Source organism: Aethalodelphis obliquidens, unplaced genomic scaffold (assembly GCF_003676395.1).
Source record: "Aethalodelphis obliquidens isolate GAN/ISIS:26980383/991018 unplaced genomic scaffold, ASM367639v1 scaffold5, whole genome shotgun sequence".
NCBI classification, from domain to species: Eukaryota; Metazoa; Chordata; class Mammalia; order Artiodactyla; family Delphinidae; genus Aethalodelphis; species Aethalodelphis obliquidens.
The window spans coordinates 40,304,459-40,322,035 of NW_020837949.1; the positions used below are offsets into that span (position 1 = coordinate 40,304,459).

At 41.2% G+C, this 17,577-nt stretch overlaps 1 protein-coding gene across 1 annotated transcript in view; it reads left to right on the plus strand.

The window, feature by feature from the left end:
- The window catches only part of ELMO1 (engulfment and cell motility 1), a 551,203-nt gene that overhangs the window by 291,267 nt on the left and 242,359 nt on the right, over positions 1 to 17,577 (plus strand). The window contains exon 15 of the mRNA XM_027102174.1: positions 4,155 to 4,263. Coding sequence (XP_026957975.1) covers positions 4,155 to 4,263 — 109 coding nt within the window. The remainder of the gene's footprint in view (positions 1 to 4,154; positions 4,264 to 17,577) is intronic.

Below are 17,577 nucleotides of genomic sequence, written 5' to 3' on the forward strand. Positions count from 1 at the left end.
GGATCTTCCTGGATCAGAGCTTGAACCCGTGTTCCCTGCATTGGCAGGCGGATTCTTAACCACTGTGCCACCAGGGTAGTCCCTAGAGATGGATGGTACATTAAAGAGTAAAGAGAAGGGCTTTTCCAAGCTGATTTACGTATTGGTTACTTAAATTACTCCTTAATTTAGTACCTGCTAATAAACAGTGCCTTGGAAATGTTTTCGGAACATTTATTGGCTGCAGTAATTCCACCTACAGTGTATTCAGATCACGTCCTCATTAAATATTGATGCTCTCGTGAAATGTGAATTGTTAATGTGAAATGCCAGGGAATGTCCTCGCTGGGAGCTGGGGGCTGGCTGAAGACTACCTGTCTCCTGTCTTTTCTTTATGTTCTTCTTGCTCTGTTTTCCCCACTCATTTCCCATCATCAAGAGATTCAGATTTGCCCCTTGATGGGGCAATCTCAGATACAGACATTTTCAAAGAGAAAGATTCACTGATTGATGGGAACTTAGTTGTTCTTCCCTCCTGCTTTCCTGAACTGGAATTCCTGATTAGAGCCAGAAAGGATTCTCCTAAAAAGAAGAGGGTGATACAGGCTCAGGCGAATGAGACTGTTCACGTTCAGGCAAATTTCCAAAAGAGACCATGAAGAGGGGCAGAGGCTTTCAAGGACTCCAGCGCTGGTCCTTCCTGCTTGCCAGGAGAAAGGATTTAGTTGGATTTTATGACCAGCTTTCTCAGAGGAAAAACAACCAACTCAGAACACGTGTTGGCTAAAGAGACTGTAAGGAAGAATTTTATAAATCCCAAGGACAGCAAAGGCTAGGTTCATGCTGATATGCAATGCATAATTATTTATGTGAGCATGTGCTGCAAACACTTGACAGGTCCCACAAAATGGGATGGTTCATCGACTTCTTGGACAATCATAAGGGTGATAAAGCAACAATGATGAACTTCGAAAACTGCCGTGATTCAGCAAGTGGAACTGTTTAGGTTGTGATTAGGGTTAGGTATACATGCAATGCTGGAGGAACATCCCCAAATGGAAATGGTTGATTTGTTAGTGTGGTACTGTCAGTGCATACAATAATTATGTGTGTGTGTATGTGTGTGTTATTGTTACAGTGTTTGTGCAGATAACAATGGGAGCACATTTGTATTGAAAACCTCCTCCTTTGGCTTTATTTTATTTTATTGATTTATTGATTGATTGATTGATTGATAGGTAAGGAGTGGATTTATTTAGAAACACACTCCACAGACAGAGTGTGGGCCATCTCAGAAGGCAAGAGGCCCCAGGGTATGGGGAGGTTAGTTATTATTATTTATTTATTTATTTAATACAGCAGGTTCTTATTAGATATCTTTTTTATACATATTAGTGTATGTGTGTCAATCCCAATCTCCTAATTCATCCCACCACCACCACCCCACCCCCACTTCCCCCCTTGCTGTCCATACGTTTGTTCTCTACAGCAGTATCTCTATTTCTGCCTTGCAAACCAGTTCATCTGTACCATTTTTCTAGATTCCACATATATGCGTTAATATACGATATTTGTTTTTCTCTATCTGACTTACTTCACTCTGTATGACAGTCTCTAGGTCCATCCACGTCTCTACAAATGACCCAATTTCGTTCCTTTTTATGGCTGAGTAATATTCCATTGTATATATGTACTACATCTTTATCCATTCGTCTGTTGATGGGCATTTAGGTTGCTTCCATGACCTGGCTATTGTAAACAGTGCTGCAATGAACATTGGCGTGCATGTGTCTTTTTGAATTATGGTTTTCTCTGGGTACATGCCCATTAGTGCGATTGCTGGGTCATATGGTAATTATTTTTAGTTTTTTAAGGAAACTCCATACTGTTCTCCATAGTTCTTGTATCAATTTACATTCCCACCAACAGTGCAAAGGGTTCCCTTTTCACCAAACCTTCCCAGCATTTGTTGTTTGTAGATTTTCTGATGATGCCCATTCTAACTGGTGTGAGGTGATACCTCACTGTACTTTTGATTTGTATTTCTCTAATAATTAGTGATGTTGAGCAGGCTTTTATGTGTCTCTTTTCCATCTGTATGTCTTCTGTGGAGAAATGTCTATTTAGGTCTTCTGCCCATTTTTGGATTGGGTTGTTTGTTTTTTTGTTGTTGAGCTCCTGGAACCGGAACACTGCCCTGTACAATTCCAAACCTCTCCACATGGTAGACCAGGCAGTGTACAGAGGTTGTGTCCAACACACATCTTACTCAACTCAGGGGCTCTGTCCTTGATCTCTGACTGAAATAGTCTTTCTCCCCGACCTTGACATGGCAAGCTCTTTCTCACCCTTTGATTCCCAATAGTCACCTAGTTGTCTACACTCTCCTCCCCAAGTCTTCCCTGTTATTCTTTGCCACCTCAACTACTTTTTTTCATGACACTTGTTATAAACTGTAATTACCTCTTTTGTTTTATCTGTTTCCCTCAATTAGAGTGGATGCTTTGATAAGTCAGAGCCCTGGTCTTGTTCTCCATTTTATAGGCCTAGACATCTTCCTGGTAGACAAGAGGTACTCATTTACTACTGTAGATTGAATGAATAAAACATCATTTCTGCCACCGAAGAGGTCATAGTCTGGGGGAAAAACAACATAAGTTGATGTACAACATTGTTGTAAACGCTACTGGGATGCACCTACTCAGGGCGGTGTAGCTTTTGAGGACATTCCAGACAACTCCATTGAGGAAGTTGGAGATGGTGTCAGAGATGGATATGCTGATTATTCCTTTGTCAACGTATGAATTTGAAGATTGGCAACTTTTTTTTTTAATTTTGTGCATTTTAGAACAATTGGCTAATTCCCCTTTATTTTTGAAGTTTAGTAACTTTAAAATAGAGGTTTCCTCTTTTGTTTTCCTTTTGTTTAATACATGTGCAGAATGACTCCCTTAGTTATGGTAGGAATATCTCAAACTAGCTTAAGGAAAGAGGAGAATTTATTGGATGGCCCAAAGGATTTTCAGTGGAAGGGTTTAGCAAATAAACCATAAGGTTAGGGAAGTAGCTTTGCTCCAGGAACACGTGGGACCAGCCGCTCAAACGCTGCCAGGGCTACCAGTGCCTCTCCTCTCTGTTTTCCCTTGCATTTTGGCTTGCTTTCCTTTTTTCCTTTTTTTGTTTTTTTTCTTGCAGATTCACTTTCAGGTAGTTCCTACACTCATACCTCGTGGGTACTGTCAGCGTAGTTGGGCCAGTTTTTCCCTTTTTGTGTGATAAGTCTCAGGGAAGGACTCTGGTTGGTCCAGTTTGTGTCACGTGTCCCTTAGGTGTGGTCCGGTCAACTAGTGCCAAGGGAGAGATCTTGTAAGAACATGGAAACTCCTGTGGGAAATATGTGATTAAACATAAGAGCTGAAGCATTAAAAAAGGACAAAATAATGCCATTTGCAGCAACATGGATGCAACTAGAGATTATCAAACTAAGTGAAGTAAGCCAGAAAGACAAAGGCAAATACCATATGATATCACTTACATGTGGAATCTAAAATATCACACAAATGAACTTATCTATGGAACAGAAACAGAATCACAGACATAGAGAACAGACTGGTGTTTGCCAAGGGGGAGGGGTTTGGGGGAGGGATGGAGTGGGAGGTTGGGATTAGCAGATGTAAGCTTCTATATATAGAATGGATAAACAACAAGGTCCTACTGTACAGCACAGAGAACTATATTCAATATCCTATCATAAATAGAAAAAAATATTTAAGAAAAGGAAAAAAATGTAGGAGCTGAAGTCATAGAAAGAGAGTTGCTATTCCCAGGAAAGAGAAGATATGACCGGGAGAAAAAGAGAGTGGTTTTGTCACTTAAGTAAAAAGTCTTTACTGTGCTATTTTAAAAAACTCTCCATGGGCACCTCTGTGTAAGTGGAAACCAATGAGCAAAATATCCTCTTACAGAGTTGAAAATGGTTTTAGGAGATTTGGAAAACATGAGAGTTTTCAGTCCTTTTACAGAGAATATACTTAAAGTACAGCTTTGTTCTGCCCCCAAGAGCCCTAGTTTGGTGGTCTGGAGTGGATCTGTTTCTCTTTATAGTAGAGCCAACATTTTTGATGTTTTCTACAAACTGACTTTCCTTTCTGACCTGTTCCCTTGCCTGCTTGCAGATTGTGCTTGAGAACAGTAGCCGAGAAGATAAGCATGAATGTCCCTTTGGCCGCAGTAGTATAGAGCTGACCAAGATGCTGTGTGAGATCTTGAAAGTGGGCGAGCTGCGTAAGTACACATATTTCCCACAGGGTGTGAGGCTTGGCAGAGACCCAGCTTCCAGGGTAGTGCCCTGACCTACATGCAGGGTTCCCAAGATGCTGACAGCTAAGCAGGAGCATCCCCGTGGACCGAACATTCTTTGGCTCAGGTTTCCAGTGTATGTATTTCTTCATGTCTGCCCTGGGAATAAATATTATTAAAATCTACAGGGATGGAAAAATGTGCAGGTATTGTGACTGAATTTCAAATATTATAAAAAAGAATGTATATTAAGAAATGAGTATATATTTCTCTGTTTAGGAAATAGATCTATGGATTCCTTTTTAAAAATTCCAGTTTTTACGCTACCAGTAGATCACTTTCTTTTCTTTCTTTTTTTATTGAATTTTATTTTATTTTTTTTTTATACAGCAGATTCTTATTAGTCATCAATTTTTTTTTTTTTTTTTTTTTTACGATATGTGGGCCTCTCACTGTTGTAGCCTCTCCCGTTGCGGAGCACAGGCTCCGGACACGCAGGCTCAGCAGCCATGGCTCACAGGCCTAGCCGCTCCGCGGCACATGGGATCTTCCCAGACCGGGGCGTAAACCCATGTCCCCTGCATCAGCAAGCGGGCTCTCAACCACTGTGCCACCAGGGAAGCCGCAGTCATCAGTTTTATACACATCAGTGTGTACGTGTCAATCCCAATCTCACAATTCTTCACACCACCACCCCCACTGCCCCACCACTTTCCCCCCTTGGTGTCCATACGTTTGTTCTCTACATCTGTGTCTCAATTTCTGCGCTGCAAACCGGTTAATCTGTACCATTTTTCTAGGTTCCACATATATGCGTTAATATACGATATTTTTTTTCTCTTTCTGACTTACTTCACTCTGTATGACAGTCTCTGGATCCATCCACGTCTCAACAAATGACCCAATATCTTTCCTTTTTATGACTGAGTAATATTCCATTATATATATGTACCACATCTTCTTTATCCATTTGTCTGTCGATGGGCATTTAGGTTGCTTCCATGACCTGGCAATTGTAAACAGTGCTGCAATGAACATTGGGGTGCATGTGTCTTCTTGAATTATGGTTTTCTCTGGGTATATGCCCAGTGGCGGATCATATGGTAATTCTATTTTTAGTTGTTTAAGGAACCTCCAAACTGTTCTCCATAGTGGCTGAATCAAATTACATTCCCACCAACAGTGCAAGAGGGTTCCCTTTTCTCCACACCCTCTCCAGCATTTTTTGTTTGTAGATTTTCTGATGATCCCATTCTAACCAATGCGAGGTGATACCTCATTGTAGTTTTAATTTGCATTTCTCTAATAATTAGTGATGTTGAGTGGCTTTTCATGTGACTCTTGGCCATCTCTATGTCTTCATTGGAGAAATGTCTATTTAGATCTTCTGCCCATTTTTGGATTGGGTTTTTTTTTTTATATGGAGGTGCATGAGCTGTTTATATATTTTGGAGATTAATCCTTTGTCCGTTGATTCATTTGCAAATATTTTCTCCCTTTCTGAAGCTTGTCTTTTCATCTTGTTTATGGATTCCTTTGCTGTGCAAAAGCTTTGCAGTTTCATTAGGTCCCATTTGTTTATTTTTGTTTTTATTTCCATTACTCTAAGAGATGGATCAAAAAAGATCTTGCTGTGATTTATGTCAAAGAGTGTTCTTCCTATATTTTCCTCTAAGAGTTTTATAGTGTCTGGTCTTCCATTTAGGTCTCGAATCCATTTTGAGTTTATTTTTGTGTTTGCTGTTAGGGAGTGTTCTAATTTCATTCTTTTACATGTAGCTATCCAGTTTTCCCAGCACCACTTATTGAAGAGACTGTCTTTTCTCCATTGTATATCCTTGCCTCCTTTGTCATAGATTAGTTGACCGTAGGTGCATGGGTTTATCTCTGGTCTTTCTATCTTGTTCCATTGATCTGTGTTTCTGTTTTTGTGCCAGTACCGTATTGTCTTGATTACTGTAGCTTTGTAGTGTAGTCTGAAGTCAGGGAGCCGGATTCCTCCAGCTCCATTTATTCCCTCAAGATTTCTTTGGCTATTCAGGGTCTTTTGTGTCTCCATACAAATTTTAAGATTTTTTGTTCTAGTTCCATAAAAAATGTCATTGGTAATTTGATAGGGATTGCACTGAATCTGTAGATTGCTTTGGGTAGTATAGTCATTTTCACAATATTGATTCTTCCAATCCAAGAACATGGTATATCTCTCCATCTGTTGGTATCATCTTTAATTTCTTTCATCAGTGTCTTATAGTTTTCGGAAACAGGTCTTTTGTCTCCCTAGGTAGGTTGGTTCCTAGGTATTTTATTCATTTTGTTGCAATGGTAAATGAGAGTGTTTCCTTAATTTCTCTTTCAGATTTTTCATCATTAGTGTATAGGAATACAGGAGATTTCTGTGCCTTAATTTTGTATCCTGCTACTTTACCAAATTCATTGATTAGCTCTAGTAGTTTTCTGGTGGCATCTTTAGGATTCTCTATGTATAGAATCATGTCATCTGCAAACAGTAACAATTTTACTGTTCTTTTTCAATTTGTATTCCTTTTATTTCTTTTTCTTTTCTGATTGCCGTGGCTAGAACTTCCAAAACTATGTTGAATAATAGTGGTGAGAGTGGATATCCTTGTCCCTTTCCTGATCTTAGAGGAAATGCTTTCAGTTTTTCACCATTGAGAATGATGTTTGCTGTGGGTTTGTTGTATATGGCCTTTATTATGTTGAGGTAGGTTCCCTGTATGCCCACTTTCTGGAGAGTTTATGTCATAAACGGGTGTTGAATTTTGTCAAAAGCTTTTTTTGCATCTATTGAGATAATCATATGGTTTTTATTCTTCAATTCGTTAATATGGTGTATCACATTGATTCACTTGCGTATATTGAAGAATCCTTTCATCCCTGGGATAAATCCCACTTGTTCATTGTGTATAATCCTTTTAATGTGTTGTTGGATTCTGTTTACTAGTATTTTGTTGAGGATTTTCACATCTATATTCATCAGTGATATTGGTCTGTAATTTTCTTTTTTTGTAGTATCTTTGTCTCGTTTTGGTATCAGGGTGATGGTTGCCTCATAGAATGAGTTTGGGAGTGTTCCTTCCTCCACAGTTTTTTGGAAGAGTTTGAGAAGGATGGGTGTTAGCTCTTCTCTAAATGTTTGATAGAATTCACCTGTGAAGCCATCTGGTCCTGGACTTTTGTTTGTTGGAAGATTTTTAATCACAGTTTCAATTTCATTACTTGTGATTGGTCTGTTCATTTCTTCTGTTTCTTCCTGGTTCAGTCTTGGAAGGTTATATCTTTCTAAGAATTTGTCCATTTCTTCCAGGTTGTCCATTTTATTGGCATAGAGTTGCTTGTAGTAGTCTCTCAGGATGCTTTGTATTTCTGCAGTGTCTATTGTAACTTCTCCTTTTTCATTTCTCATTTTATTGATTTGAGTCCTCTCCCTCTTTTTCTTGATGAGTCTGGCTAATGGTTTATCAATTTTGTTTATCTTCTCAAAGAACCAGATTTTAGTTTTATTGATCTTTGCTATTGTTTTCTTTGTTTCTATTTCATTTATTTCTGCTCTGATCTTTATGATTTCTTTCCTTCTGCTAACTTTGGGTTTTGTTTGTTCTTCTTTCTCTAGTTCCTTTAGGTGTAAAGTTAGATTGTTTATTTGAGATTTTTCTTGTTTCTTGATGTAGGTTTTTATAGCTATAAACTGCCCTCTTAGAACTGCTTTTGCTGCATTCCATAGGTTTTGGATTGTCATGCTTTCATTGTCATTTGTATTGTTCATCTCTGTTTGTTTGTTCTTTAAATCTTCTAAGTCTTTGTTAAACATTTCTTGCATCTTCTGGATCTCTGCCTCCATTCTTTTTCCAAGGTCTTGGATCATCTTCACTATCATTAATCTGAATTCTTTTCTGGAAGGTTGCCTATCTCCACTTCATTTAGTTGTTTTTCTGGGGTTTTATCTTGTTCCTTCATCTGGTACATAGCCCTCTGCCTTTTCATCTTGTCTGTCTTTCTGTGAATGTGATTTTTGTTCCACAGGCTGCAGTATTGTAGTTCTTCTTGCTTCTACTGTCTGCCCTCTGGTGGATGAGGCTATCTAAGAGGCTTGTGCAAGTTTCCTGATGGGAGGGACTGGTGGTGGGTAAAGCTGACTGTTGCTCTTGTGGGCAGAGCTCAGTAAAACTTTAATCCGCTTGTCTGCTGATAGTTGGGGCTGGGTTCCCTCCCTGTTGGTTGTTTGGCCTGAGGCAACCCAACACTGGAGCCTACCTGGGCTCTTTGGTGGGGCTAATGTCTGATCTGGGAAGCCTCACGCCAAGGAGTACTTCCCAGAACTTCTGCTGCCCATATCCTTGTCCTCACGGTGAACCACCGCCACCCCCCACCTCTGCCGGAGGCCTTCAAACACTAGCAGGTAGGTATGGATCAGTCTCCCCTGGGGTCACTGCTCCTTCCCTGGGTCCCAGTGCACACACTACTTTGTGTGTGCTCTCCAAGAGTGGAGTCTCTGTTTCCCCCAGTCCTGTCGAAGTCCTGCAATCAAATCCCACTAGCCTTCAAAGTCTGATTCTCTAGGAATTCCTCCTCCCATTGCCAGACCCCCAGGTTGGGAAGCCTGACATGGGGCTCAGAACCTTCACTCCAGTGGGTGGACTTCTGTGGTATAAGTGTTCTCCAGTCTGTGAGTCACCCACCCAGTGGTTATGGGATTTGATTTTATTGTGATTGCGCCCCTCCTACCATTTCATTGTGGCCTCTCCTTTGTCTTTGGATGTGGGGTATCTTTTTTGGTGAGTTCCAGTGTCTTCCTTTCGATGATTTTCCAGCGGCTAGTTTTGATTCTGGTGTTCTCGCAAGAGGGAGTGAGAGCATATCTTTCTACTCCACCATCTTGGTTCCGATAAAGCTGAATCTTTTTTCTTTTTTTTGAAACATCTTTTTTATGTAAGGAACAATTGCATACCTTAATGAAATCCTCTTGCTTCCGGTATTTTACTTGTTTAGAATGCTTTCTCTATGAAAGAAGGAATTATTGAAGGAAATGGGTAGATGATCATGAAAAATGTGGTCAGAAATATGCTTATTGCTCTTTTTCTTCCTTAGATTATAAAATTTAGGAGAGGACACCTAGAAATAGAGAGCATGATAATTTTCTTGCCTTTTTCTCACTGGCATAATTTGGCTTTAACTTGTTAAGGCAAATATGATTTAATCTGGCCTGAAATCATTGTCAGCATTGAGTCTTCCTATAGTGGGTAAATTCCATTCCCTCCACCAGCTACAGAGCTGACACACAGATAAATCTTTCCTTGTAGGCTTAATAACATGGGCACCAGAGAAGGCTGTTTATACCAGAGAAATGTCAAGTGTTTGCTATTATTGTGAAAGCGTAAATATTTAGTCACCTGCTTGAGAGCTTAAAATAATGGTCTGAAATGATTAATGGGAAAGAATCTAAAGATTAAATTGAGAAGGGGGTTACGTTTTATTTACAGTGTAGAACTGACTACACACACTGCTGAGGTAAATTTAAAAATTTAAAACTTAATAAGGACGAAGCTAAGAGTTTGAGATGTTTGACCAAGATGTTATCATCCTCCCATGTAGGGGTGTGGGGGAAAGAAGTTGAAGTGGACGTTGAACTGCCATGGAAGTTTGTTACTAGTGAGCCCAAATTAGGGCATTTTTGCATTAAGAGTAGCAGCCTGACCTGAGAGATTTCTGTTCTCGGGTTCGCTTATCACCAATGTTAACATTTCAGTTTATCTGGGTGCTTGAAGTGAGTTATTCTTCCTACTCCTCATTCGACTAACTTGTGGAGATTTATGTCCGCTCTGTAGCTTACTGTGTATTCCGCTGAAGGATTCAAGTCCTGAATCAAACAAATTCTCCTGAATTCCTCAGTCTGATAACCATGCGTATTTTGCATTCATTTCAATTTGATGGGGGAAACTGTAGAAAGTCACTTGCTTAAAAGCACTGCAAGACCATCCAGGATTTTGAGAAACTGGAGAAGAAGCAGAATCATGCTCTGCTTGGCTGGTACTTCTTGTGTCCAGGTTATTGCCCTGCAATGTCCTTTTCTTACCCTGCTTTCATTTTCATCTTCCCCAATGGCCTGCTTTGGCTATTAGCTCTCATCCTGATGGCAGTAGAAGGTATACTCTTGTGTGCTTTGACTGCAGTACCCAGCTTTCTCCTCTTCTCCTTTGCCTAACGGACATGTTAAAAGTTAGCACAGAACAGAGATATGGTGAACTAGAAGGAGAATACTGGGGACAAGGGGCAGCTTGGTTCCATCTCTGCCACTTATGACTTTTGTGTCCTTGGGTAATGTACTCATAAATCTCACTGTGCACTTATATTCCTACATTTCCCCAGAAATAGATTGGTAGGATTTGAGGTGATGATTTGAGTAGTTGCATTCATTTTGTCTGTATCACAAGTAACGTTGGTGGCTGAAATTGCAGTGGGAGGCGTGAGAGGAGTATCCTGGGAACAGATAGTATTCAACCTAGGGAAACTAACTTGGACAAGATAGCCAAATTTCAGGCTGTGTGTGGGCAAGGTAAACGTGGATCTGATCTGGACTCTCCTCCTTGTCAGTGGGGCCCCATCTGGTGGGCAGATGGGAACCTTGGTGGCAGGAGTCTGAGCAGACAGTGCTGCTCAGGTGGACGTCACTCTGTGCTTTGGGGGAGGGAACTGGTACAGAGTAGGGACTGACCTCTAGCTGGTGTAGAGCAGCCTTCCCAGACTTTTCAAGACCTGGTAGTCAAGCCAGGAGCCAGGATAGAATCCCATTCGCATGGGCTGAGGTAACAGAGTGGGGATGAAAGCAAATACCTTTGGGATCTCTGGAGGTGCCCCAGATGCTGTTCTTGCACTATATATTATTCCAGAAGGTGAGAACCTTCTGTTGCAGAGAAGGATTTCAACATTCTGCCACAGTTTGCTTAGCATCTGGTCAGGTCTGGTCTCTGCAGTGAGGTTGGGCTTGGACAGCTGGGACCTGACATACTCATGGCAGGCTTCCTTCATCTAAGATGACAAATGCATTTATTCATTTGTTTAATAAAAATTTACAGATTACTCACAGTGTACCAGGGACTATACTGGACACTGCAGGTGCAAAGGTGAACCAGATACAGTCTCTGGCCCCAAGAGTCAGTCTTGCATTTGGGAAAGTGTAAGAATGAGGTGGGACTGATATTTTTTCCTATTGGTTATAAATGTATGTGTAAATATTATATATATATATATATATTTATATATTATCTATCTATCTACCCATTATCTGTTGTAAAGCATATTTTTTCCAATATTTTGATAGTTTGAGATTTCAGGTTGACCTGTGTTCACCCTCTACTGACTGCAAAGGCCATTCTTAACATTTTGCAAGGCCTACCAAAGACTCCCACATTTCTGAAATCTACAGATTCAGAAATGCCCAAATTAGTTGCTTTCTGCTCATAAAATATTAAAGGATTGCTACATTCTTTTTTATTTTTTTTTCGGTACACAGGCCTCTCACTGTTGTGGCCTCTCCCGTTGTGGAGCACAGGCTCCGGACGCGCAGGCTCAGCGGCCATGGCTCACGGGCCCAGCCGCTCCGCGGCATGCAGGATCTTCCCGGACTGGGGTACGAACCCGTGTCCCCTGCATCGGCAGGCAGACTCTGAACCACTGCGCCACCAGGGAAGCCCAGGATTGCTACATTCTGATTGAGTGCTAGACATCAAATTATAAAACACCCTGTAGTAAGAGGAAAGTTGCTTTTTAATGGATTGCCTTTTGTTCATTGCCATATTAAATAAGTTACTAATAGGAAAAGTGAATCTGAGCGAACCCTTATGTTGGAGGAGATATCTGTTTTTCTTCTGAGGAAAATTAGGTTCACACACAGATCCATCTTCCTTTGGTTTGTGTGTGTTTGCTTTTCTCAATTCCTAAATTCATGGATTTTCTCAGGTTCATGTTAATAATTGACCTGGAACATCATGGTCACGTTACATCTGTAAGGAAGTACTGAGACCAAAGAAGTACCCAACTAAAATTCGAACTGATTTTTCTACAAAAGTGGAAAGATTCAATTTTCTAGAAATGTTTTGTCCTTTGATTTAACTTAAGGTCTTTTGAGGAAACCCGCTTCTGAAATACCTATTATATTTTGGTGTCTAAAGCACACATATAATGTTCAGTTAAATTACTAACACCAAATATTTATGCACAGAGTTTTTCTGTTTAGGTTACTTTTTAAAAAGTGCTGTTTCTGCATCGCAATTATTGGCATTGTAAGGTGCAGTTGTTTAATAGTGTGGTCTGAAAAACAATGCCTACTTATGTACTCAGAGCACTTTATCAAGGTTATTTAATTGAAGTCTATAACAACCCCAGGAGTTAATCAAGATCAATAGCATCTATGTTTATTAATGAAGAGAAGACTTGTACTTACTGCATGTTGTCTAGGGTCATTGAGCTCAAATTGGCATTCAGGTTGCCCAAAGAAGGGTGCAGAAAGAGACATGAAAGTCCGAAAGTCGAGTGCTTGCATTTTGGCATCTGAATGACCCATTTGAATCACAGCTCAGCTGTTAATCAGACACCTTGGGCATGCTTCTTCTCTGTTCTGAGCTTCTGGTTCCTTATCCATAAAATAAAGATAATATCTGCCGCACATATTTGCTGAGAGGGTTAAATGAGATAATGGATGTTGCTTTAGTTGGAAGAGGGATAGTTTTTTGGCAAGTGGTAGGATCTTACTTTCTAGAAAGAAACTGCAGGTTAAGCGAGGGAGGGAGAGTGCCCTGGTTTAAGTGACAGCTGGAACCAGGACCTGGAACAGCGTCCCTTGTTTCTTCACTCTCTATATTATGACTAAATTTTTTCTTTTAACCTGCTTTCTTCATGAGGCTCGTTTGAGAGCAAAGCACTTGTGTTCTTAGTTTCAATTTTAAAAATCACAAAGAAGAATACTGTTGACCTGGATGTAGTCGCATATCCCCATGTCCTGTGTTGTAGAATTGTCAGCCCCACTTAGAAGAACAAGATTAAGTAGAGGAGCAAGTTTTCAAAAGAAGAGGTATGGGGCTTCCCTGGTGGCGCAGTGGTTGAGAGTCCGCCTGCCGATGCAGGGAACACGGGTTCGTGCCCCGGTCTGGGAAGATCCCACATGCCACAGAGTGGCTGGGCCCGTGAGCCATGGCCGCTGAGCCTGCGCATCTGGAGCCTGTGATCCACAACGGGAAAGGCCGCAACAGTGAGAGGCCCGCATACCGCAAAAAAAAAAAAAAAAAAAAACCAAAAACAAAAGAAGAGGTATGCTTGTGAGTGTGGGGTGGGTGAGGGTTGGGAGAAGCAGGAAGCGGTTTCCTTACCAAAGAAGGGAGGCGTAATACAGATAAATCGATAGACTCGTTACAGCTATGAAGTCCTCATGAAGAAACCCTGCTCCTAATAGGAGCTAAAAATGTTACTGTTGTTTTTGTTATTGTAGTACTGTCTCCAAAGCAATAATAAATCATTGAGGGAGGTAATGAAAACTTGATTTCTGATATAAATAAGTTAATTACTTATCTTTTGAGTATGTAACACCTCATTCAGTTACATTCCAGTTATAGTCAGAACTAGGATATTTCTTTTTGTCTCTCACTCATTCATTTAATAACTAGGACTCGGGCTTCCCTGGTGGCGCAGTGGTTGAGAGTCCGCCTGCCCATGCAGGGGACACAGGTTCGTGCCCCGGTCCGGGAGGATCCCACATGCCGCGGAGTGGCTGGGCCCGTGAGCCATGGCCGCTGAGCCTGCGCGTCCAGAGCCTGTGCTCCGCAACGGGAGAGGCCATAACAGTGAGAGGCCCGTGTACCGCAAAAAAAACAAAAAAACTAGGACTCCTCCTCTATGAGTCAGGATCTAATCCCTGATGACAAGGACTTAGAACACACACTCCATCCTCAGGCAGTTCACATGCTGACTGGAGAGTCTTTCACATAAACAAATAATTATAAAACATCTTACTATTTGTAAGTTACATTTAAATTATGTTAATGTCACTAAGAGGCAGTGTTCAGGTTTTTTTGTTCATGGGGAGCCAGGTGGGCTTAGGAAGCGATGTGACATGTTCCAAGAAGAGATATTTGAGTGTGTGGAGTCACAAAGATGAAGAGAAGAATAACCAGGCAGGCCCTTGTGTGTGTATGGTGGGCAGCAGCTGTTGAAAATTCTGGGCAGGGAGAACTGTAAGTGAAAGTAACCCAGAGGTTCAGAGAATTCTACAGTCCACCCTTCGTATCTCCGTGTTCTGCGTCTTCGGATTCAGCCAGTCCTGGAACCAATCCCCTGCAGATACTGAGGGATGGTACTTTAGTGTGGCTAAAGCAGAAGGCTTGAGGGAACAGGAAAATGGAGGAGATGCTGGAAGAAGAGGCAAGAGTCAAGATGGAAGGATTTGCGGTGCAGAGGAGTTTGGATTTCACCAGGCGGTGGGAACCAATAGAAGAATTTTAATGACAAAAAGGAATGTTCCAGTCCTGGGCATAAAATTCTAAAATTGGATTACATTTTCTGGGTGTGACAAGAACTTGCAAGTATGATAATATGCAGTACCAGGACCAGGGACAAGCTTACCTTACTCTAGCCCTGACCTAATAATAATCAGCTGGGAGTCCGTTAGGAGGCTTTCAGCTTCAAGTAATCAAAATCCCAACTCAAAATGGCCAATGTAAGAAGAACATTTATTGAGTGTCACAGTTTCACAGTTGAGTAGGTCCTGGGGTTATCTGTTCAGTGGTGTCACCAAGGACCCAAGTTCTTTCCATCTTATGGTTCTGCCATTCTTAGTGTACCAAATTTGTCCTCATTGCTGGTAACAAAATGGTGGCTACCATCACAAGGTCCAGGTGAACAAGAGGCTTTCTCTTCCAGTGAGTCTCTTTTAGGTGTGTGAAAATGTTTCCAAAAGCCCTCAGACGAAGTAGGACGCATTAGTGTGGTATGGCCGCAGACCCAAAAGCCCTTCAGCAAACTTTCTCTCGTTATCACTGACTAACACTATGGCCTGTGCCTGTGCCTAACTCAGTCATTGAGAGGGGGCTGGAACCTTATGAGGGTCAGACCACTCATTAGCTTCTCCCAAGATTGAAACCAGCCTTCCTTGAGTGGCCATAGGATGGTAGGTAGCTGAAGAAAATTGGGGTTCTGTTAAGATAAGGAAAAACTACTTGAAACCCTTAATTCTGTCCCTTTACCCAGAAGAGTATTTTCTGCAGTTTCCTTACTGCTGCAAAAAACTGTAAGAAATTGAAGCCAGATTATAGCCCTCTGTCATTTTGCTTTTATTGGGAGTTGGGGAAATGCACTGTATTTTTTTAAGCAGCAGTATCAAAGGTTGCAGAAAAATGGAAATTGAAGTTTGATTTTAACGTATTTCATTTTTCATCACTACGCTACTAGGGCTCCACTACCTTACTTTCCTTTTAGCAAATGGATACTTCCACGTCCTCAATTATGCTTTTGTGTGTGGGTTATTCTCAGGTGTGTTCTGAAGGGCAGAATGGACATACATTTGTGATTGAAGCCTTCTTATTTCTCTGAAACAATTTTGCCAACTTCACCTGTATGACCATACATAATTAGATTAAAATTTAATAACTGCTTGTCTTTAAAAAAACAAGAATGAAATCTATATCACACACTATGAAAATGTTCGGCATTTCCTTACTTTGTCTTTCAGTGGAAATATTTATTATAACACACCAGTGGTGCTGAGTGAAAGCACCTTGTATAATTCATCACCCAGACACCTCTGCTTTAGCAAGTAAAAATAACACAGATGAGCAATCTGAAGGACTCTTTGGAGTGCACAGCAATTAGAATAGACACTTAACTCTGGTACATTGATGTTTTCATACTTTGAGAAGTACCATCCATCACTTTCATTCTTAGAACATCCTGGCTAAAGAAAACTCAAGAAAATTAGCTTTTAACAATTAAACCTCTTAAGGACATTTTTTCCTCATAATACTAGCTTGTACCTATGCTCCATGGAAAGTTGAAGCCTCTCAGATCTTGACTTTTTTTTTTTAATAGATCTTTATTGGAGTATAATTGCTTCACAATACTGTGTTAGCTTCTGTTGTACAACAAAGTGAATCAGCCATATGCATACATATATCCCCATATCCCCTCCCTCTTGCGTCTCCCTCCCACCCTCCCTATCCCGCCTCTCTAGGTCATAGCAAAGCAAATATCCCTGTGCTATGCTGCTGCTTCCCACTAGCTAACTATTTTACATTCGGTAGTGTATATATGTCCATGCTACTCTCACTTCGCCCCAGCTTCCCACTCCTCCCCCGCAACCCCCCGTGTCCTCAAGTCCATTCTCTATGTCTACATCTTTATTCCTGCCCTGCCACTAGGTTCATCAGTACCTTTTTTTTTTAGAATCCATATATATGTGCTACCATACAGTATTTGTTTTTCTTTTCTGACTTACGTCACTCTGTATGACAGACTCTAGGTCCATCCACCTCACTACAAATAACTCAATTTTGTTTCTTTCTGAGTAATATTCCATTTTATATATGTGCCACATCTGCTTTATCCATTTATCTGTCGATGGACATTTAGGCTAGGACATTTAGGCCACATACCCCCCCACCCCCACCACACACACACACATTTAGGTATCCATGTCCTGGCTATTGTAAATAGTGCTGCAGTGAACACTGTGGTACATGTCTCTTTTTGAATTATGGCTTTCTCACAGTATATGTCCAGTAGTGGGATTGCTGGGTCTTATGGTAGTTCTATTTTTAGTTTTTTAAGGAACCTCCATACTGTTCTCCATAGTGGTTGCATCAGTTTACATTCCCACCAACAGTGCAGGAGGGTTCCTTTTTCACCACACCCTTTCCAACATTTATTGTTTCCAGATTTTTTGTGTGTGTGTGTGTGGTACTCGGGCCTCTCACTGCTGTGGCCTCTCCCACTGTGGAGCACAGGCTCCAGATGCGCAGGCCCAGCGGCCATGGCTCACAGGCCCAGCCACTCCGTGGCATGTGGGATCCTCCCAGACCGGGGCACGAACCGGTGTCCCCTGCATCGGCAGGCGGACCTTCAACCACTGCACCACCAGGGAAGCCCCCCAGATTTTTTTATAATGGCCATTCTGACCGGTGTGAAGTGATACCTCATTGTAGTTTTGATTTACATTTCTCTAATAATTAGTGATGTTGAGCATCTTTTCATGTGCCTCTTGGCCATCTGTATGTCTTTTCTGGTGAAATGTCTATTTAG